Source organism: Durio zibethinus, chromosome 11 (assembly GCF_047325235.1).
Source record: "Durio zibethinus cultivar Kanyao isolate XHJ-2024 chromosome 11, ASM4732523v1, whole genome shotgun sequence".
In the NCBI taxonomy this organism is placed as follows: Eukaryota; Viridiplantae; Streptophyta; class Magnoliopsida; order Malvales; family Malvaceae; genus Durio; species Durio zibethinus.
The window spans coordinates 17,295,291-17,318,399 of NC_143172.1; the positions used below are offsets into that span (position 1 = coordinate 17,295,291).

General features: G+C 30.9%; 1 protein-coding gene across 4 annotated transcripts; it reads right to left on the reverse strand.

The window, feature by feature from the left end:
• Positions 1-249: 249 nt before the first annotated feature.
• On the reverse strand, positions 250-3,580 carry LOC111289796 (chloride conductance regulatory protein ICln-like). 4 transcript variants are annotated; one of them, XM_022881117.2, is made up of 7 exons: positions 3,343-3,580; positions 3,141-3,264; positions 1,520-1,634; positions 1,351-1,410; positions 1,168-1,230; positions 972-1,063; positions 250-530 (listed from the first exon to the last, which is right to left on the reverse strand). In XM_022881117.2, exons 1-7 carry the CDS (start codon positions 3,507-3,509, stop codon positions 423-425), a joined length of 729 nt encoding a protein of 242 aa, XP_022736852.1. In that variant the 5' UTR covers positions 3,510-3,580; the 3' UTR covers positions 250-422. The 4 variants fall into 4 exon arrangements, with proteins under 4 accessions (XP_022736852.1, XP_022736851.1, XP_022736854.1 ...); XM_022881116.2 differs by having other exon boundaries at positions 972-1,066; positions 3,343-3,579; XM_022881119.2 differs by having other exon boundaries at positions 250-503; positions 3,343-3,578.
• Between the last annotated feature and the right edge of the window lie 19,529 nt (positions 3,581-23,109).

The window sequence follows — 23,109 nt, forward strand, 5'->3', positions numbered from 1 at the left end:
GGACTACAGCATATTACCAAAATCCAGTACGCCAAATATATTGATGGATCAATTCATATATCACAATCTGCTGCAGTTAAACATTTGCAGAACTCAAGTCAAAAGGTTTGTGCCGGTGACTCAAGTGTTCCTCTGTTTAGACCTCACCTCACAGGATGAGACAATTTCCATATTTGATCATTATCTGGCATTTTCTACAGGCACCGTCTGATACATGAATGACAAAATGAAGCGCAGGAAGAAGACAACTTAAAAATGCAAGTTTATTTAAAAAAGAAAACATTGCCATCTTGGATTCATTAAGCATGTACAACAAAGTTTTTGAGTATAAATAAGCTAAAAGCAACACATGCATTCAGTTCACTCTTGCAATACTTTGAATTTCCTGCATATGGTTTGAAAGGCAACAATCACACAGAATTTTATTGATGCTGATGATGACTGCTATCACTAACTCGTTCCATCTCTTCTGCATCCTCAAAGCGTTGATCATGGATTTGGAGCTGCAAGTTTTTGCAGAAATGGGATAACTGGGACACAAGCCCAAGAAGTAAAGCAAGAAGGAAAAGTACAAAGGTATGCAAGAAAATGGTAAAATATAACGACCACAACATAGATAAGAAATTCCTGTTAGAGGAGTTAAATTAATCAGAGCCCTAAAATTTGTTGTTGATTAAAATAAATAATACAAGATGAGACAAGCCACGCATTTTAGAAAAGAGAGAAGACATAAAAAGGAATAGCAAGCATTCAAAGAAAAACTACTCTTAAAGAAAATTACAACAAAATAACAATAACAGACAACTCATACACAAAACAAAAAATTTTGTAAGTTTCATTTGAGCAAAGCATTGGAATTGATTGATAGGGACATAATATAAAAAGTTGAAAAAAAATTAATTTATAGCCAAATAGGAATGAATTACACTAGACCTCCCAGCATCTTGTAGAATGAATGTTCACTCGCATACCTCAAGAACTGTCCGGGCTAGATCATGATCACCATTTGAATGACCAATTAAGTTTGTCGGATTCTGATGGAAATGACATTCTGCATCATCACCTTCTGGAGATACAATATGTAATTAGAGATGCATAGAATATGAAAGCACAGGAGGAAACTATGTAGAGGCATTCCAGAAGGTATCCGTGTTGTCTACCCCATACCTCCAGTTTCATCTTCCAACTGATCAGTACTAAAAACCCAATTATGTCCTCCTTCTTCTCCTTCTAAATAAAGCAAATAAAAACAGTAAATCACATGCAACCACTGAAGGAAAAATGCCCATATAATGGCAAAAGCATTTCCCAACTTAAAACTCGACAAGGAATCTGATTGATGGAACTCACCTTCAATAGGCTCCGGATTCAGCTCAGCGCACTCACAGAATATCTGAAACAGAGTATCCACTTTTACAGAATAAAAGAATATAAAAGTCAGCATTCATCATCACTAAAGATAAAAACAGCATAATAAAAATTTAAGCATTAGTAGAGGAAAATACTGAAATATACACACATTGGCTAGCATCTGAAGGAATAAGCCTCATCTCTGTAACCTTGGATAAATCTAAAACATCATTACATTCTGAATCTGAATCCTCAGAGTCATCTTCATCAGCTTCAGTTTCAATCTTTGGACAAAAAGCGTTAATCAGACATGTATAAAAGGAGGAAAGGAGCATGCCAATAACGGACAAAAAGATCAGGGCAAAAGCAGCTTAACATGGAGGGAAAAAAGCTTGTACTACAAGCACTTATTTGGAAGACAAAAACATTGCACATCCCCAGTCAAAATGTGCACAGAAGCTTTAGACTTTATATTTACAAACTTTAAACTTCATTGATAATAAAACGTTGGTCATCCAAATTCACATTACCATTTAGGCCATTTCTGCTTGTTACTATAATTTAATTTTGTTTCAACCCAAAATTTAAAAAAATTGAATGAGACTAGATAATGTTCTATAAGATTATGGCGACAGCTAGATTCCACATTGAATTCGATCATCCTAAGATCATGTCAGTTTAAACTAAGAAATAACCAGCGAGGTTTGGAACTACTCCATTGCCCGTTTCATCAGCCTAGTTGCACGTATTTACCAATCCATAATAAATTTAATTTTCCCTAGGTTTCTTTTTGTTGGGCTAAAAGCCTTCAATCCAATCACACCAACGGAAGCGAAATCAAACAATAAATCAAACACACAAGAGACAACAATTTAACGTGGTTCGGTCCAACTGACCTACATCCACGGATGAGAAACAAGATCCACTAGTTGTAGAGAATTACAAACATACATCAAATCATCAACCTCACTCAACAATCAATACTCATAAGACACTCTCAATCTCCTCTAGTCCTATGAAGTATTCTAAACTCAAACAAACACAAACCCAAACCTTTGTGCACCCTTTCAACATAACCAAACACATACCCATATGTTCTCATACATCATACTTATGTGAACCCTCTCAGTCTCCTTTAGTCCACTCACAAACAAACATACACACCCATAAGACGTAGAGCCCCAATACTCCTATGGGGTGTCTATCTCACAAAACACTACAACTCTCTTATATCTTTTTCTCATACCTAACCCTGTAGAGACTTCACCTATTTATAACCATACAAACTTGTCCATTAAGAATCTCTCTTCTCTTAGAATTCTTCTCCTGTAAGTCAAACTTGCCTATTAAGAATCATTTTCCTTTTAGAATTCTTTTCTTGCAAGTCAAACTTACCTATTAAGAATCCTCTTTCTCTTAGAATTCTTCTTTTGCAAGTCTTCTTGTCCATCAAGCAATATCTGAAAAATCTCAAACAAATCTCTAACAAATCTCTTATGGGATTTGAGTCAATATTCCCAACACTTTTAACCAATCAACGAAATTTAAACTAGCATATGAGCAGTCAAACAGTCATAAAGAAACAAAATGATACAATTAAATTAAAAGATCTTATTGCAAAATAAAAGATTTTTATTTTACAGTTTGAATAAACTGAAAGCAAAGCATGATCATGGTTAGCAACTAAAATCATTACAAAACCTAAGGAAAACTTAATAAGAGCATGAGGAAATATGTTTTCCAAGTAAATAAAGGAGAAATTAAAAAAAAAAAAAAAGGCATCGCAAAACCTGAGTGTAAATACAGGGAGAAGGGTAGGCCTCCGGGTCCCTTGAAACGGCGTGCAGTGAAAGAGACAAGAAACCGACGGCGTAGCCCTTTGCTCTGTCCAGGTCACTCAGCCAAACCACTTGCCTGAAACGATAAATTCTCGGTGTAAATGCAATGAAAAATGAAACAAATTTGAGTAATTGTAGTGATATTTGGAGCTACTTGGTGGTGATGTAGAGAGTGCCAGGGGTATCCGGGGAACGATTCCCGAGTGCAATGGAAACGGAAGGTTGAACGTGAACAAGCTCCTCGCCGTTATCTGTATCGAGAACTGGCTCTCCAGCACCGGTTCCGACTCTTGCCATGAACTGCCTAAGCCCTATAACCATTGTCTCTGGTCTGGGTTTTTCTAGGGTTTTCTATTTACGGGGTGGAAGTAACGGGAAGGGGTTTGCCGCGTTGGTGTTAGAACTTAAAAAGTTAAAACGATGGGGTGACTACGGGCTTGTGTTGTAGTCCAATTGAAAAACGGCAAACTAGCCCACTTCCCCGTCCTGGGCTGCGAATGCCCATTCAGGTTATTATTTTCTCTTTGTTGAGCTTCAAATGTAATGTTTTTTTGCCTTCTGCAGTGATACTGCAACAGACTCTTGCTCCTCATCTTTCCTCTGGTTGGAGAAACAACCAAATTTGACATCTAATTTCCTTCTCCCCCCAAATCTTTTGATGGTGTTGAGTTTAAGGGCTCATTCATCTATAATATTCTTGTTGATCATAAACCGATTTCCATAGACTTTCTCTGTTGCTAGTATTGTCTTCTAAGATCAATTTGGATATAATTTAACTTGTTTTTTGCCTTCATTTGAGGATTCCTTCAACAAATAATCAACTAAAGAACAACACCATCTAGCTTTACTTAGAGCATATCCACAAACGAACCAGGCCCAACCTAAGCAACAAGAGTGCTGGCAGTTGGATTCTCACTTCAAACCAACAAGTTGAATCATGCAACACAAAAGCATAGCAAAGATGTATCCACAGGCAGGATATAGAGGAATAGACATGTACGGTACATCTATAATATAGAAGATAACAAAGTAAACCAATGGATCAGAAGGAAGCGATATGAACATGTTCCTTTCTAGCCGTAAGCTAAACATGAATAGCACTTTTATAATGGAATTATATGTACATGATCGTTGATCTACAACATCATAACATACGGCATTGACGCCAAGACAAACATAATACTAGATACAGGAGTTTATCCAAAAAAAAAAAAAAAAAACTACATACAGGAATAAACTAAACAAGCCCAATTGCAACAAACTGAGAGGGTGATCTAGACAAGATCTAGTAAATAATATGTTAGGCTGAATGTCCATGTTCTTTAAGGCTTTTCTTACAAGATCCGGCCTTTCATAGGCCTGTATGCTACAAAATCCAAGCCTCACTCGTTTTTGTTCGTCACATCCTCCCTCTCTTTCCAGGGCCCAACAGAACCCCCACCAATGAACACATCAAATAATTGCAAGAATTGAACGTGACCGAATATGCCATTGAAGTCAGATAAGGACAGAAGGTATATATGATTATATCCGCATTGATTTCGAACCATACATAATTGATTTTTTTAGGCATTAAAATGTTTTCAAACATGGTGCCGATACTTCCATGAATTCCTAAAATCCACTAGTGGTTTACAGTTTAAAAAAGAATGTAATAATCACGTCTAACTTGATCATACCATGTCTGAACTTAATGCTCCTTTTTATGCTAAGTGCAAACCGAAGCAAACAGAACTATTAATCTTGTAGAAAGCTGATGCAAATTTCTTCATGGTTTGGGCCAGGGTTTGGTCATGCATGTTAATGCTTTGAGCTCCACCTAGTCCTGTAACCACTCAAGCTGGAGGAATTATGAGAGGCAGGGCCCATTATTTTATGCAATCTTTTTCTTTTTGAAAAGCAATGCCTTTATTGGGGAAAATGAGAATATAGCAGCGAGCAGTCAGGGACTGAATTGCCGGCACCATTTATCGTATAAAAAGGATATCACTCTGCTTAAGATATGGCACACCAGTACCAACCTTAAATTATAATTCTCCTTCAGGTGCTGTAACTTAGTGAACAAATGCCTAAACTTTATGTTACTAAGTAGCTTAGAATCTAATTATTACCATGATATTGATTGTGCTTACACAAAGTAAATATGTGATTGACTTTTGCGGTAAGTTCGGTGTAAGATTGGAAGAAGATAAGCGTAGGGATAGAACTCTTTTGGATAAAAACAATATTAAATAAGAGTATTTTGTATTTTTTTTTACATGTAAGTTGGACAAACCAACTTCGAGAATCCTCGTTGAGGATTATAGTTCTTTTTGACTAGTCAAGCCAGCCAGAGTGCCGGCTATTGGGTTCAACTCTTTTTCCGTGAAAAAGAAAGCAATACCCTGAGATGGTAAATTAGAAAAGAATAGTTGCTTTTAGCATGTGATCCTGAGGACAGCCACTATTATTTGTATAGCTTGAAAAGTTGAAATAATAACCGATTGAATTTCAGCTGAATTATAGTCGAAAAGTTTCGTGCATTTAATTTTGGTTAGCTAGATTAACAAGCCCTGCAGCTATAGGTCACAGCAAAGCTAAGTAATGTGGTCCCAAGACGTAGGTGGTCATGTGGAAATGTTTTCTAACTTGAGTTTCTGTGGTTGCTGTGATCCTTTATAAGTGTACACTCTACACCGCTAAACGAAACTAACTAGAGTTAACGTTATTTTTAGTTGCCAAAATCAAATATGGAGTAGATTGTCATGATCTTTCAATCATCCCCCAAAGAGGACTTAAAAAGTTTTTGGCCTAGGACTTGAGCTGCTTGAATTGGAAAATCCAATAAAAAAAAGATGAAAAGCTACTCTGGTGTGCTAATTAAAGGACTCGCAAAAGCGAAGAAAAAGGAAATTGAGTATAACACTTTTGAGCCACGAGCCAGAAACTTTTGTCCCAAATTTTCACTTAAAGAATAACTATATCTGTCTGTCTATTTGCTACAAAATTCAAATATAATTCATGCCATATCCTTTTGCTAAATGAGTTTACAATTAAATTTAGGATATTATTTTGTTTGTGCTGATAAATGCGCACATCCTTTTGTTTAGTATGTCCTAAAGGAATCGATAATGGATATATATCCATCTGTCAACACACAGTGATTTAAACTCTTGATGGTTCTGTATTGATTTATGAATTACAAGCATTCATAAAAGACAAGATTCCTCGCAAACATATTTCATGAAATTGTAGAAACCTTGTGATTGTGGAGCTTTTAATTATATTAAAAAAATAGGACACAATACAGCTCATGAAATTTGTTTATACAGTTTGATTTTCTACAAGAAGATCTTACCATATTTAGAAAAAATAATAGAAATGTAAGCTTAACAACACCACCACCAGCAGCAGCAGCAACAACACCACCCCCCCCCCCCCCCCCAAAAAAAAAAAAGTGATCACTGACACAACTGGAACTTTATTCTCAACAAGTTTATTTTGCCAAGTTCTTTTGCTTTGGTAGTTTCCTAGCCACCAAGCTGTTTTATACAAGGTTTTTTTATCTCCTCTATCAAAGGAAATGCTGCTGAATTTGATGTTAACCCTTATGCAAATATCCTTAAAGCTCCCAGCTCGTTGCATGATATCCAAACATATAAAAAAAAGCTTAAGTGAAGAAATGAAATAATACAAACTGTCAAATAACCCTATATATATATATATATATATACACACACTAAATATATTTGACTTCTTAGTTTTGTTAAATTTTATGATGCTAATTTTGTATTTGAAGCACCATCTACTTCGACAGCTAGCAGTTGGCATTGCACAATAGAATACAGTAAAAAGTATTATTAAAATGTGAATAGAATGGACCACACGAAAATTATAGGAAAGCAACAAGTAACCCACTTCCCATAGTCATCATATTATATATATATATATATATATAGATATATATATAAAAGAAAAAAAGTTATCTATACTAATTTTTTTTATATATTTGAAATTGTTAGGGATTGAATTTGATCATAATTAGAATTAAAAATATAATAATTATCTATAAATTACATAATTGTTGGCATTACATACCCTAATTTATATACATATTTTACACACTCATATAATATATAAATTTTCAAAATTTTATTATAACTCATAAGATAAAAAAAAAGTGTGAAATGAGTATTTGAGATAATGTATGTAACATTGTCCAATAAATATACACACACAAGGGTGATGTATATATATATATATATGTAAGCTTTAATTTCATATAAAGTAACCAGAGACATTTTTCTACGAATAGATGCTTTGTCCTTCGGAAAAGTACAAAGTAATCAGAAAAGCTTCAAAAAGGCTCGACGCAGCAGGGAATAGATCCTCTAAAGTCCAAAGCACAATTTTGAAACAAATAAAGAAACGAAAAAAGTTTTGGGAGCACCGCAACTCTGTCGCAATATTCTCGGTCTACAGACTACAATAGATAGCAACTGAACTGGATTCCAGAAGACCAAGATCTATCGATGCCTAAAAAGCAGCATTACTACAATATAATACGCTGTAATTAACCAACCTTCTCTCTTTCGCTCGGCATATATCATTTTACCAGTTAAACAAATAGGAGTGTAGTTTATAAAAATGGGTTTTTTTTTTTTTTTTCCCATACAAGCTGTGGATTACACCAATGCGATTTTGTGCAACCCTAGATATTCCAATGTTAAAAAACACTTTTTTTGCACAGCCAACTGCTGGTCTTCACAGAAGGATCCTATCTTTCGGTTGTTAGTGGGTGAAATCAGAGGAAAAAAGACAGTATCCAATGTGCAATTATTATCTATATTTGTGTAATTAATCAAATTAGGATGAACACATTGGTTTTTTTTTTTTTTTTTTTTTTCATGTTTCAAATCAATCTTTTATCATTAAGATCTTTACATTAGGTAGACGGAAGGACAAGATTTGGATGGAATGTTTGCACCAAGTGTTCTATTAAAAACAATTCCATAAAAACGTTAATAAAGAATTTAAATTGATAAATTAATATAATTAAATAAAAAATTAATAATATGTATAAAAATTATTAAAAATATCTTTTATAATTCCAATTTAATTAATGTGATAAAATTTTTAATAAAAATATCTATTTAAAAAATATATTAAAAATTTTAAAATTTTTAAAATTTTTTAAAATTTACATGTTTAATTCATGTAACAATATTTTTAACTTATTAATTTGAATTTTTTATTTAATTATTTTTAATAAAAAATTTCATAAACTTTATAAAAAAATTTTCATTTAAATTCTTCCTGAAAGTGGAATTGGATTATACTAAGTAAGATCATTTTATTGTTGTATTTAATTAATTATTATACAAAACTATGAACTTTTTTAGGTGAAAATTAAAACATAAGCAAGGCAATGGATGTTAAGGTGGTTGTGTGTGTGTGTGTTGTGACCAAACCAAAGCAATCAATATTGAGTTTCCGTAAATTGTTGTCAATTAGCGGTGGTCCACAGAAAGGCTGTATTCATTTCATGGTCTTGTGGTTGTCAAAGAATTACAAACAAAAGACACGTTACATTAGGTTATAATATATATCCCATCATTTTTTTTTTCTGGCAAATTTTGTTCTCAAACTGGAAAGAAATTTGTAAATCACAAATCTTTGGCGAAAGTACTAAGTAAACGTATTTCATCATAGTCAAGTGGCAGGCTGGCAGCATTTTTAGATTCCAGGTCTCGTGATCCCTGACGCGTGCTAGCTTCCAAGCTTCCAAGTAATTGCTGCAGTTAACGTGGTCCACTATATACATTTCTTTTCACTTTCATTTTCCTTCCCAACTACCTATTCAATTATGCTATATTGTTTGGTGCTTTTCTTTCTTGTTTTCTGCAGGATTCATGGTACAGAAATGTAACCAAATTTGATCCTCCGAGATCCTAATGCAAAACTGGAGACAATCGTTGGACAAGTCGCGGAAAAAGAAAAGAATTACAGTTTCTTTGTTAATCCCCACTAACCATATATGGTATAGTTGGGGAAAAAGACGTACAAATGATGTTAAGTGTGGTTATTTGGTTAAATATTTAATTTGAGATTAAATATTTAAATAATTATTTAATTTAAAATTAAATATTTTAATTTATATATATAAAAATTAAATGTTATTAATTTATAATAACGTAAAAATGTTTTCAACGAAAATTAAAATATATATGATACACATCGTTAAATTTAATAGTCGTTACTAATAAAATATGACATGAAATTAAGTTAATCATGTGTAATGATAGGTGGAAAAGCTCTACTAATCTCACCGATGTTTAAACTTCCAAATTCTTCATCGGTCGCTTGACCTCCAAAGACCACTTTTCTGATCCCATCTGACAGCTACCATTAATAAAAAATAAATAAATAAACAAATCAAAACATTAATGCACCAGCACCAAAAAAAAAAAAAAATACCTGGTGAGGGCGGATGGAACGAGCTACGGAGGCAATGGAATTAGGGTGAGGATTCTCAGACCAAGTTAGCAGATCTATTGTGAAAGTGTGTGGTTTCCTAACTGGAGTGCTCCTCTTCATTTTGTTTGGGTTTTCTCCAATTTCACTCCCAAAACTACCTACAAAAAAAATGCTTTCTATTCAAATAAAACGAAAAAGGAAAGCCTACGATTTCTCTAGTCCTACTCCTCGTCTGCAACAACAAAGAAGGCAATGCTTTTAGAGCTTTGAAATAGTGAAAGGAAAACGAGATCTTGGAGAAAGAGAAAGATGCAAATGATGATTCAAAGCGGATCTGCTCCCAGTTTGGGTTTTTTGGTTTTTTGGTATTTTAGTTTGGGTTTGTGTTTTTTTTTTAATTGTCAAAACTTGTTTTTTAGCTCGTTTTTTGTGGGGGCTTTGAATTTGGAGCTCTAGGTCTTTGAATTGATTGGAATTTTTTTTTCTTTGATCATTGCAGAAGTTTCAAGGGAAACCCGATGCTTATAGAAGCGTCTTCAAAGTTCTCTAAGTTTAGATTTTTCACTAATTGATGCTGAATTGATTTTTTACTATTTGAAAAACAAGCTGGATTCTATGAGAAGTGTGTTGAAAAACAAGTTGGATTCTATGAGAAATATGTTGAATTCTGATATTGAAAATTGTAGACATGAGCTTGGGTATTACTAGTATCCAGAATTTTTAGTACAAATAACAGAAAGAGGCTAGAAATTTTAATTTAAATGAAGAGGTTTGAAGATGTTAATTGCATCTAAATTAGAAAAAAAAAAAGAAAGAGGCCACGTCATCATCACATTAAGCTTTTCATGCTTTATAATTCACATCTTATTTTTTATTGCAAAAAGTTTTAAATTGTTATACGTTGATAATGTTTGATTTTTATTTATGTAAATTAAAACATTTAATTTTTAAGTGAGTAATCATTTAAATGTTTAATCTTAAATTAAGCATTTATCTTTATTATTGTATATATATTAAATATTAGATTTTTTTGTATTTTTATATTGTTATAACAGTTTTTGAGATTATTAGACGAAAATTTTAAAATTTTCAAAATTAAGGAGCAGTCATCAATTCTTTTTGTTAAGTGTGATTGATCATCTAAAAAATTTATCTTTTTAATAAAATTTTAAAATTAATTAAAACTTATTAAAAAAAAATTTTCGTTTATGAAAAATAAAAACTGGATTCGAGAGTACAGTTATGTATGATGAATGATTCGCACCCCACAATACTTATTTTAAAAATGGTACAAATTGACATATATCCTTTTACTTTGATAAAAAATGGTCTTAATTCTAATATTTAAAATAATCCCCTTAATTTGTTTATTTTTTACAAAAATCATTTTAAAATCTTTTATTTAGGAATAAGATAAAGATCTTTACTTTTGAAATATTTTCTAAATTCTTCAATAATTAGGTGAAATTTTGAAACATGTCTCTCCACTTGGGATTCTCATAACAATCCTTAAAATTTGACTTAATATTCCTTTATAAAAACTAATTATTGATAAGTCCTCCAACATATAGATAAAGTCCCAAAAATTATTTTTTATTTAAAAATATTAGTTTTTTATTTAAAACAAATTTTTAAAATCACCATTTATTGATTTATATTTTTGAAAATAATGAAATGCAAGTGATGTCATATGAAGCGAATGGATGATGCAAGTATAAATTAAAATGCATATTGTCATAACATATAGATTCGTAAATCTATAGCTCGATTTAACATAATGAATGGAGTCAAATCTGATGAAATTTGTAATGAAAATTCAAAGATTCACAATTGAGTTTGAAAATCAAAGGTTCAGATTCGCAAGAACTTCTCAGCTTTGCAAGAATTTACTGAAATTTTACTCTCAAAATTTTAGTTTCATAAGAATCCAAATTTGCAAGATTTCAAGATTTGCATTTGCAAATTACAAGACTTGCATCCACATTTAAAGATTCTCATTTGAATTTTGAAGATTCACATCCAAAAGTTCAAAGCTTCTCACTTGAGTTCAAAGATTCACATTTGATAAATTTTAGGTTTTACACCTCAAAGATTCTCATTTGAAACTCAAAGATTATCATTTGAGTTCGAAGATTCATATTCGAAATTTAAAGACTCTCATTTGAAATTCAAAGATTCTCATTTGAGATTTAAATATTCTCATTTGAGAACTCAAAAATTCTCATTAAAAGATTTACAATTATAATTGTGTATGCAATGAACGTCATGATCAATGATACAAATACTTTCTCAATGATGCAAATGCAACAATCTAGATTCTCACAATACCTTATTCTTAATAATGATTCAAATGTTTACTATATAATGCAAATGCATATCGAAACCAAAGTCTTAAACATTTTTCAAAAGATAATGTCAATGTAGTGCATGTAATGCAGATTCTAGGTTCAATCCCTAGTGGAGTCACCAAACTGTCATAACATATAGATCCGTAAATCTATAGCTATATTTAACATAATAGATAGAGTCGCCACCAATCTTTTTTATCTAGGTGTGATTAGTCACCTAAGGAATCTATCTTTTTAAGGAGCTCTTAAGCTTGACTAAGGGTTCCTAAAAGAATAGGTTCGGGTCTATAAACTAGAACAGGGTTTGAGAGTTCGGTTACATGTGACGAAAGTTATAGCACCCTCACATACCCATTTGAAGGATGGTACCATATTATTTCAGATTTATCCTATGGTCTTGAGTCTAATGGTTTCAAATTTTATGTTAAATTTTAGAAATAATTTTTAAAATTCTCCATCAATCTGGTAGAACTCTTAAAAAATACTTTTTCACCTCATGAGTATTCAATAATCCCATTTAATATATTGAAGAGGCTCCATCGTCAGAAAAAAGGTTTAATTATTATTTATTTTTTTGTTGAAAATATATTTAATTATTGCACCATTTGGACCAAATTAGAAATATTTTTTGTTTTTGAATTTTTTAATTTTTCACCATTTAGGCCTATTTAGAAATTTTTTATTTTTTTTATTTTATTGAAAAAACATAATATGACAATTATTTTTATTGGAATTTTATTTAAATTATTCCATAATTTAGGACAAATTTAAAGAAAATTTCTCACCTAAAGATTTCTTAAGAATTTACCATTTGAAATTTCTAAGAATCTCATCATTGGATAATTATCACATATTTTCAACCAAAATTTTATTGGAAAAAAATACAATTACTTGTATTGAAATTCATCTAAATTATTCCACCATTTGGACCAAATTTAGAAAAAATTTCTCACCTAGAGATTTCTTAAAAAATTTACCATTTTGAAATTTCTTAGAATCTCATCCTTGGGTAATTTGTATTTAATTCCAAAAGTTTTTATATTTTTTTTGTTTGAAGATAAACATTAATTATTATTATTGAAACTTTATCTAAATTATTCCATCATTTGGAACAAATTTAGAAAAAATTCCTCACCTAAGAATTTTATAGAAATTTATCATTTGAAATTTTTATAGATTCTATCATTGGATAATTAATATTTATTCTTAAAATTTATTTTATATTTAATATTTTTTTCTAAATTTAATCATGAAGGAAAAAAATACTAAGAGAAAAAAATACTAAATAAATACTAAATAAAATAAATAAAAAATACCAAAGAAAACAAAAAAATGTCTTGACTGGAGTGGTTCAAAACGACTCGGTTACAGACACAGGAAGTGGCTAGAAGGAGCAACTCGGGGGTATGGCTCGGCTCGACTTAGCAACAAGATTCGATTGGGATGCGGGTCACAGAAGCGGGTTGACGCGCCAGTCGGGAAACCCTATAGAAAACGCACAGATCCTGAGATTTATTTAGACACAAAATGACGTCGTTTTCAATGGATATATAAGGCTAAATCTCAGCTTTTTAAGCAAAATTCTTCTTCCCTCTCTCTCTATCCGGATGAATTTCGGTTGAACTTCGATCGAATTTTGAAAAATATTATTGAAATCTGGGTTGGGTCATCGGACGGTCACCAAAAAATTTAACTTTCATCGGAATCTTCATCGAATTTTGGAATTCCTCCTCAAATAATTCAAACGGCACTAGAAAAGTCATCAAAAAATTCAACCAGCATAAAAAAATTTAATGAAAACTGAAAATTTGTTAGAAAATTTTCAAAATCTGATGATTTTTCTAGATTTTTTCAAAAAGACCTCTTTTTTTCTCTAAATCCAAAAATCTTCGAAAATTTTTTATGCTTTATGCTTGTTGTGTTTCTAATTTTTGCTTTTTGTGTGTGTACCCCTCATCTCTGATCAATGGGTATTTATAGAATTTAATCAGAAGAATTTATGATTAATTCTAACTCCCATTTTGACCATAATTCTGCCTTATGCCATAGAAGTTTAATTTAACCATGATTCTACCTCTGCCACTAGTCCAATCCACGGTAAAATCTTTTTTTTTTTAAATTATTATGTCCTAAAATTATAAAAAATAAATAATTAAAATAAAACTCAGAATAACAAATAAACCAAAAATATTAGCCCAATCTGACCCCTTTGAACTAGGCCCAATGGCTTAGGTTAAAACCCTGTTGGGCCAGACCCAATGGGCTTAGACTCGGACTAATTAGGGTGTTTATAGCTATCCCTCTTTGCATATTTTTTATGGAACATGAATTGTGCAAAGATATAAACACTCCAGCAAGACTCAACTCGATATATTTTTTTTTTTTTTGGAAAAAGTAACGAAGCTCCTCTAAACAGAAGCTTAAAGACTTTAAAAAAAAAATACTCTTTTAAGTAAAGGCTAAAAAATAAAATACTCTTTTAAGTAAAGGCACCATAACTTGAAAAAATAAATTATTCCTCTAAACGAGGCACCACGACTTTTGAAAAATAAATTGTTCCTCTAAATAGAGGCACTACAACTTTAAAAAAATAAATTGCTCCTCTAAATAGAGGCAACCATAACTTTGAAAAATAAAATATTTCTCTAAATAAAGGGCAACACAACTTTGAAAAATAAAATGCTCCTCTAAATAGAAGCAACCATAACTTTAGAAAAAATAAAATGATCCTTTAAATAGAGGCAACCACAAGTTTAGGAAAAATAAAATGCTCATTGACAATCACGTCCAAATGAGTCATGGATCAAATCTGATGAAATTTGTAATGGGAACTTAAAGATTCACAATTGAGTTCGAAAATCAAAGGTTCAGATTTGCAAGAACTTCTCAGCTTTGCAAGAATCTCTCAGCTTCGCAAAAATTCACTAAAATTTGATTCTCAAAATTTCGGTTTCATAAGAATCCAAATTTGCAAGATTTCAAGATTTGCATTTGTAAATTACAAGACTTGCATCCACATTCAAAGATTCTCATTTGAACTTTGGAGATTCATATCCAAAAGTTCAAAGCTTCTCACTTGAGTTCAAAGGTTTACATTTGATAAATTTTGGGTTTCACACCTCAAAGATTCTCATTTGAAACTCAAAGATTCTCATTTGAGTTTGAAGATTTACATTCGAAATTCATATATTCTTATTTGAATTTCAAATATTCTCATTTGAGATTCAAAGATTCTCATTTGAGAACTCAAAAATTCTCATCAAAAGATTTACAATTATAATTGTGCATGCAATGAACGTCATGATCAATTATACAAATATTTTTTCAATGATGCAAATGCAACAATCTAGATTCTCATAATGCCTTATTCTTAACCATGATTCAAATATTTACTGTATAATGTAAATGCATATCCAAACCAAAGTCTTAAATATTTTCCAAAAAATAATGCCAATATAGTGCATGTAATGCAAACATCAATGTCATGAAATTCTAATCAAAATGTGGTAATATGGTGCTCCAGACTCCATCATCTCATGTTTTTTCCTTGTTTAGCTTCTCAACCTTGGAACAAGTTTTATCAACTGATCATCATTATTTTCATCACTTGATCACCATTTTGAGGCTTCTCAGCATTAACAATTCCAAAATAAATTTCGTCATTGCCCCATATCATTTAATCACAACTCACAAAAAAGAGGCTCATCAGTACCAGTAATATCAACATAAATTTCATCCATTGACCCACATTATTTTCACAACAATTCATAAGTTTCTCAATATTAGCCATTTTAGAATGAATTCTATCCTTTGATCCATATTATGTTCATCACTTGATCACCATTGACAAGCTATGTCAATCAATTCATCCCTATACTCATCATTTGGCCACACCATGTACCTTCTCAAATCATCCTTTTTAGGTTTCTACTATCTCTTTCTTTTTTTCTTATTATCTTGGATTTCTTCAAAGGAATGCAAAACTTTTTTATGCATATTGTCATTCATTCATCATCATTTCAAATCATGACAAATATAATGTACTCATACATTTCCTCGATTTATTCTGGGGATACAACAATAAAAGAACACAGGCTGATTTAAGAGAAAGGTAATCAATGAGGAATGAGTTTGGTACAAAAATAAATGATGAAAGAAACAAGTTGGATGCATGTCATTGGGATGAATGATATATCCAAATAATGAATATTCGAACAATTCTGAACATTAATCCATGATTTTTTTTCAAAAATTCATTATATTGACCGTTGAAATCATCTTGAGCTCATCAAATTTTGTTCTAGCTTTAAGGAAATTTCAGATGTCTTTGACATTCCATCCATGCATTCAACTCTTAACTCAGAGATTTTTTTACCTAAATCACCCTTTCGAGTTTTCAATTTGAGTCTTCCTTTTTTCTTCTTTCATCTTTCTTATTTTTTTATTTTTTCTCTTTTTTTTATTTTTTCTTTCTTTCATTCGTTCACCCATTATTGATATCTCTTCCACATCAATCTATAAAGCAACAAAGCATGATTCTATCATTCTATCATGAGATACCTTAGCCCAACATATGATTATTTAATTCAAGCACTCACATTTGATCTAAATGGACTTTTAAAGGTTGTAATGTAGGTCATGGCGAGGGGTCATGAAAGAAATAAATAAAATAAGCTCAAAACATGTGTTTAAAGGGTTTAAAATCAAATGATCATTTCTTATCATTTGAAATAACTTGACATTTTGCCCCTTTCCACTTCATTTCACTACTTTTTCCATCTCATTCCTCACAAAAAGATTTTTATTATTTTACCCAAACTTGTTTGTGGCATTTTTCCTTTCTCCCTTTCTTTCATTTTGCTTTTCTTTCTCTCTTTAAGACCTTTTACGATCTTTTACTTTTTTTTTTTTTCAAAAATACTTTTCAGTGTGGAGGTGATCATTGGTCAAGGTTTTTTAGAAAAAAATCATAATAGGCTCAAAGGGGTAACAACATATGATTTTTTGAATGGTAAAAGAAAGATGGTCATTTTTTATCTCAAATATGAATGCTTTCCTTGAAGATCATCTATTGAACAAAAATAAGCTCATGGATCTTTATAACAAACTGTATATCTTCATGACATACCTATTTCACATATACTAGTAGCTAGCTTCTTTTGCTCAAATAATCTCCTCAGATTAATGTGAATGAGTTCTCAAAATTAAATCCTAGAATTATTGTTATCATTATATAAACATTCATCATTTGGAATTTGAGAATGGGAATGAAAAGTTATAAAACATGACAAAGAATGAAACAGTGGTTGAATGAAAGAGAAAAATGTAACGAAATACATTATCCTTGCCTTTTATTAAAATGATAACAAATGAAATCCTATTGCATAAAAGAAATCCTAATATTATTACAAAAAAAAATCCTAAAATGATAAACAACTCTTAACCAACCTTAACATCCTTCTCAAAATTATGCCCATGTACAATCAGGTGAAGGATCTTTGTCAACATCTTGCCTCTTGATTCATTGCAGCTCTCTAGGCCTTTTTGGATCAATGTGTTATTGATTTTCACTCAAAGCATTGACATTATGATTAGGTAATGGATTGCCACTAACATTAGGTGTTATTGCTCTTTTTTGATCAAAACTTATCATCCCACCCTTGATTAACTATTGCACTTTATATTTCAAAGCAGTGTAATTTTCAGTGGAATGGCCAGTAATTCTATAGTGGTAGTCACAATTAGCTGTAAGATCATACCATTTGAGATAGGGTGGCTTGAGTAACTCTACACAATTGAAGGCAATCAAGTGACTGTTATAGAGCTTTTGGTATGACTTCATATAAGTCATAGGGATTGAATCAAATACGATTTTTTCTTGAGTAATTCGTTACTCTCATGAACCACTTGTTAGGCTAATAAGACGAATTTAAGATCTTGCAGGAGATTGAATGTTAAGGCTGTATGTGAGAGCTTGAAGGCTAAAAATATGCTGGTATATAGATAAGTAAGCAGGATAGTATAAAGAGTAACCTTGAGGTGGATAGGGTTGATATCTCCTGAATTATCTGTTGAAGCTCACAATTTGAGCTTCAGTCTCTTTCTTCTCTGATGCCTTCTTAATTTCTCTTTCTTTCAACTTACCATTTTTAATGGTATTCTCAATGATTTCACCTGAGATCACTATGTCAGTAAAATTTTTTATTGCATTCCCTATCATATTTTCATAATAAGAAGATTTCAAAGTTCTAACAAACAACATCGTGATTTCTTTCTCAGTCAAGGGAGGTTGCACCTGAGTAGCAATGTCCCTCCACCTCTTAACGTATTTTTTGAATGATTTAGTCACTTTCTTTTTCATATTCTACAAGGAAAGGCGATTAGGAGCTAAATCTATTATATATCGGTATTGATTTATGAAGTCATGAGCCATATCACTCCAAGAATGGATATAAGTCTTATCCAGTTGGACATACCACCTAGCAATAGAGCCAGTGAGGTTGTCTTGAAATACATGAATCAATAGCTTCTCATTATTAGCATGGATGGCCATTTTCTAACAGTACAGAGTAATGTGGGTTTTCAAACACTTTGTACCATCATATTTTTTAAACTTTGAAACCTTAAATTTTGGAGGAATAACCATATCTGGGACTAAACAAAGTCCAGCAGCATTTAGTGAACCATAAAAATCGATACCCTCTAACTTTTCCTCTAATAAGTTTATTTTCTGTTCAGTTTTTTACCCTTCTAAAGCCACTTTCTCTTTTGGCCTTAACTTTTTTTTCTCTTCTGGATCATCTAAATTAGGGATTGATATTGGTTCTATTGCCTTTTCAGTAAAGATAAGATTTATGTAGCTTTGGTACTATTGTGGATTTGAAACTGATGGCATTTCATGGTATGTGTACCTTACAAGATATGTGAACTGCTGGAGCGATGGACCTTATGCGGATTGGGCTTTGATGTGATCAAAAATTATGAGGGTACAGTGGGTCATTCACCTCTTGTGATGGATGGTCTTGCTGGTTAGTATTTCCTTTTATTCTTTTTCCCATGTTTAATTTGTTCAAAGCCTCTAAAATCTTATTCAACTCCCCTTCTAACTTCTCTTGAACTTTTTCTATCCTCTTAAGACGATTGAAATTTTCTTGTTCCATTTGTCTGACTCGAGCTCTTGTGTTGTACTGATGAGTTGATTGTACGAGATTCTTAATTGATAGAGTTATCCTTGAACCTTGATACCACAACTATGATAAAAAATAAAATGTTATGCTTTATGTTTGGTATGTTAATGCATGAATGAAATGTACATTTCCATGGATGAAATGAGAATGATGCAAATGATAATGATGCAAATGATAATGTTAAAACATGATCATGAAAATGATGCATAAAATGAAATGATGTAGATGCATAAAATCAGACAAACAACATGGTTAGTTTCATGGATAAATTGAAAGTGATACAGATGCATAATGTTACATATGATAATGAAAATGATGCACAAAGTCAGACAATCAAAATGGTTAGCAAGTCACAAATTATTCCTTCTTGTGTCTTAATTTCGGGTTATATCTATCAATGGGTAGGAAGGGCTCTATTTTAGGGGTGGTCTCTTAAGTGTTGATTATATGCAGGGTTAGATGACTTGACCACTAAAGGTTTTCAAATTATTTCTTACATCATTGTTCATCACAGACTAGTAAGGCAGTCTAATCCTCACCCATCAAAGGCTACCAACATAAATGATTCAATTTGAGTGAAAGTATTTCGCTAGCCATTGTAGAGATTATCATCTCACGAAAGCGTAGGTGCTTTACTCCCTCCTAAGAGGGATTGAGCCTGGATATAGAGCTTATGTAATGTAAATGCATGTGATAGTGTGTGTGAAGGAACATATAGGTTTCATACCCTAAAAAAATAAAAGTAAAAAAAGTCAAAAACGTTAGTAAACAAATAACACAAATCATTACAATTTAAAACCATTATATCAAAAGATAGGATAAATTCAAAAATTATGGCTTGACTTTCTAGCATCCCCAGTGGAGTCACCAAACTGTCATAACATATAGATCCGTAAATCTATAACTAAATTTAACATAATGGATGGAGTCACCACCAATATTTTTTATCTAGGTGTGATTGGTCACCTAAGGATTCTATCCTCTTAAGAAGCTCCTAAGCTTGACTAAGGGTCCCTAAAATAATAGATTCAGGTCTACAAACTATAACAGGGTTTGAGAGTTTGATTACATGTGAAGAAGGTTATAGCACCGTCATATGCCCATCTGAAGGATGGTACCATATTATTTCAAATTTATCCTATAGTTTTAAGTCTAATGGTTTCAAATTTTATGTTAAATATTGGAAATAAATTTTAAGATTCTCCATAAATCTGGTAGAACTTTTAAAAAATACTTACTCACCTTAGGAGTATTCAAGAATCTTATTTAATATCTTGAAAAGGCTCCATTGTCGAAAAAAAGGTTTAATTATTATTTATTTTTTTGTTGAAATATATCTAATTATTCCACAATTTGGGCCAAATTAGAAATATTTTCTCTTTTTGAATTTTTAAATTTTCCATCATTTGGGCCTATTTAGAAATTCCTTCCTTTTTTTTTGTCTTTGTTGGAAAGAAAATAATATGACAATTATTTTTATTAAAATTTTATTTAAATTATTCCACCATTTGGAACAAATTTAAAGAAAATTTCTCACATAAAGATTTCTTAGGAATTTACCATTTGAAATTTCTAAGAATCTCATCCTTAGATAATTATCACATATTTTCAACCAAAATTTTATTGAAAAAGAATACAATTACTTATATTAAAATTTTATCTAAATTATTCCACCATTTGGGCCAAATTTAGAAAAAATTTATCACCTAAAAATTTCTTAAAAAATTTATCATTTAAAATTTCTAAGAATCTAATCCTTGGATAATTTGTATTTAATTCCAAAAATTTTTATATTTTTTATTTGAAGATAAATATTAATTATTATTATTGAAACTTTATCTAAATTATTCCACAATTTGAGACAAATTTAGATAAAATTTCTCACCTAAGAATTTTATAAACATTTACCATTTGAAATTAATATTTATCATTGGATAATTAATATTTATTCTCAAAATTTATTTTATATTTTATATTTTTTTTCTAAATTTAATCATGAAGGAAAAAAATACTAAAAGAAAAAATTACTAAATAAAAAAATACCTAAGAAAAAAAAAACGGCTCGACTGGAGTGGTTCAAAACGGCTTGGTTGTAGACATAGGAAGCGGCTAGAAGGCGCGGCTTGGGGGTATGGCTCGACTTGGCTCAACGGTGAGATTCGGCTAGGAGGCAGATCACAGAAGCGGGTTGACGCACGAGTCAGGTCACCTACTAGAAAACAAGCGGATCCTGAGATTTATTTAGACGCAGAATGACGTCGTTTTCAATGGGTATATAAGTTTAAATCTTAGCATTTTCAGCAGAATTCTTCTTCTCCCTCTCTCTTTTCCCCATTCTTTTCTCTTATTCTTTCTTTATCTAGATGAACTCTAGTTGAACTTCAATCGAATTCTAAGGAATATCGTCAAAATTTAGGTTGGGTCACCGGACGGTCATCAAAAAATTCAACTTTCATCATTGGATTCTAGAATTCCTCGTCGAAAAATTCAAACGGCTTCGAAAAAGACACCAAAAAATTCAACCGGTGCTAGAAAATTCAACAAAAACTGGAAATTTTCTAGAATCTAGGGATTTTTTCATATTTTTTTAAAAAAACCACTTTTTTTCTCTAAACCCAAAAATCTTTGAAAATGTTTTATGCTTTTTGCTTGCTGTGTTTTTTATTTTTACTTTTTGTGTGTGTACCCTTCATCTCTGATCAATGGGTATTTATAGAATTTAATCATAAGAATTTTTTATTAATTCTAACTCTCACTTTAACCATAATTCTGTCTTATGCCATAAAAGTTTAATTTAACCATGATTCTGCCACTAGTCCAATCTATGACAGAATTTTCTTTTTTTCTTTTAAATTATTATCTCTTAAAATTATAAAAAAATAAATAATTAAAACAAAACTCAGAATAACAAATAAACCAAAAAAATTAGGCTAATTTGATCCCTTTGAACCAAGCCCAATCGCTTAGGTTCAAACCTTGTTGGGCTAGACCCAATGAGCTTGGGCTCGGACTAATTAGGGTGTTTACATATATGACCAATTTGATTTATTTTATACATATTTTATTTTATTTTATTTTTCATTATTATTTTTAAAAAATATTTAATGATATAAAAATATTTATTTTATGTTGAAATTTTTTTAATTCCCTAAGGTGAAATTTAAAAAAATCAGTCCTCCAATTAATAAATTTCATAATTAATTTTTGGTTAAAAAATGAGAATAATATTCATTAGGAAAAAAATTGATTTGAATTCCTTCCAATATCTAGGTAAGTTATCCAAAATTATTTTATTTAGAAATATTATTCTATTTCTTAGAAGAATTTTTGAAATTGCTACTTTGTTATTTCACCTTTATTATTAATGCATGAAATGTATATGTAATGACATTAATTAAATAAAGCATGTGATAATATACATTATTTTATGAAGGCAATAACATTTTTGGTGTTTAAAAAATATTTATTCTATTTTTTATTTGTATTTTTTAATTCTTTGATATCTATGTGGAATAAAAAATAATTTTTTATTGGAAAAATTCACATACTTTTTATAAAAAAACTAAAATAATATTTTTTGCAAAAATAATTATTTAAATTCCTTCCAATATTTAAGTAGGAATTCCAAAAATCATATTTTTCCTTAAAAATATCATCATATCCACATTTTTCAAAATATTAATAATAGTAATTTCTTCATTTATAAATAAATCCTACAATTCAAACCATAAAAATTTAAATTTTTATCAAAGATTATGTCACATCCAAGACGTGTATTTATCATAAAAAAAAATGTGATGATGATAATAAGACTTAAAAAATAAGAAATTATACCTAATAAGTTGAAGCCCAAAATCAAGACATACATCAAAGCCCAAGAAACCAAGTTGCTAGGCCAAATTGACTTGGATTAGGTCCTTTAAAGGTCGG

Coding starts and splice junctions, on each gene's coding strand:
- LOC111289796 (XM_022881116.2), bottom strand. CDS start 3,509: ATGGTTATAGGGCTTAGGCAGTTCATGGCAAGAGTCGGAACCGGTGCT. Junction 1,635..3,140: donor CTCCCTGTATTTACACTCAG/GTTTTGCGATGC, acceptor TTTTGTCCAAAG/ATTGAAACTGAAGCTGATGA. Junction 1,231..1,350: donor GAATCCGGAGCCTATTGAAG/GTGAGTTCCATC, acceptor TGCTTTATTTAG/AAGGAGAAGAAGGAGGACAT.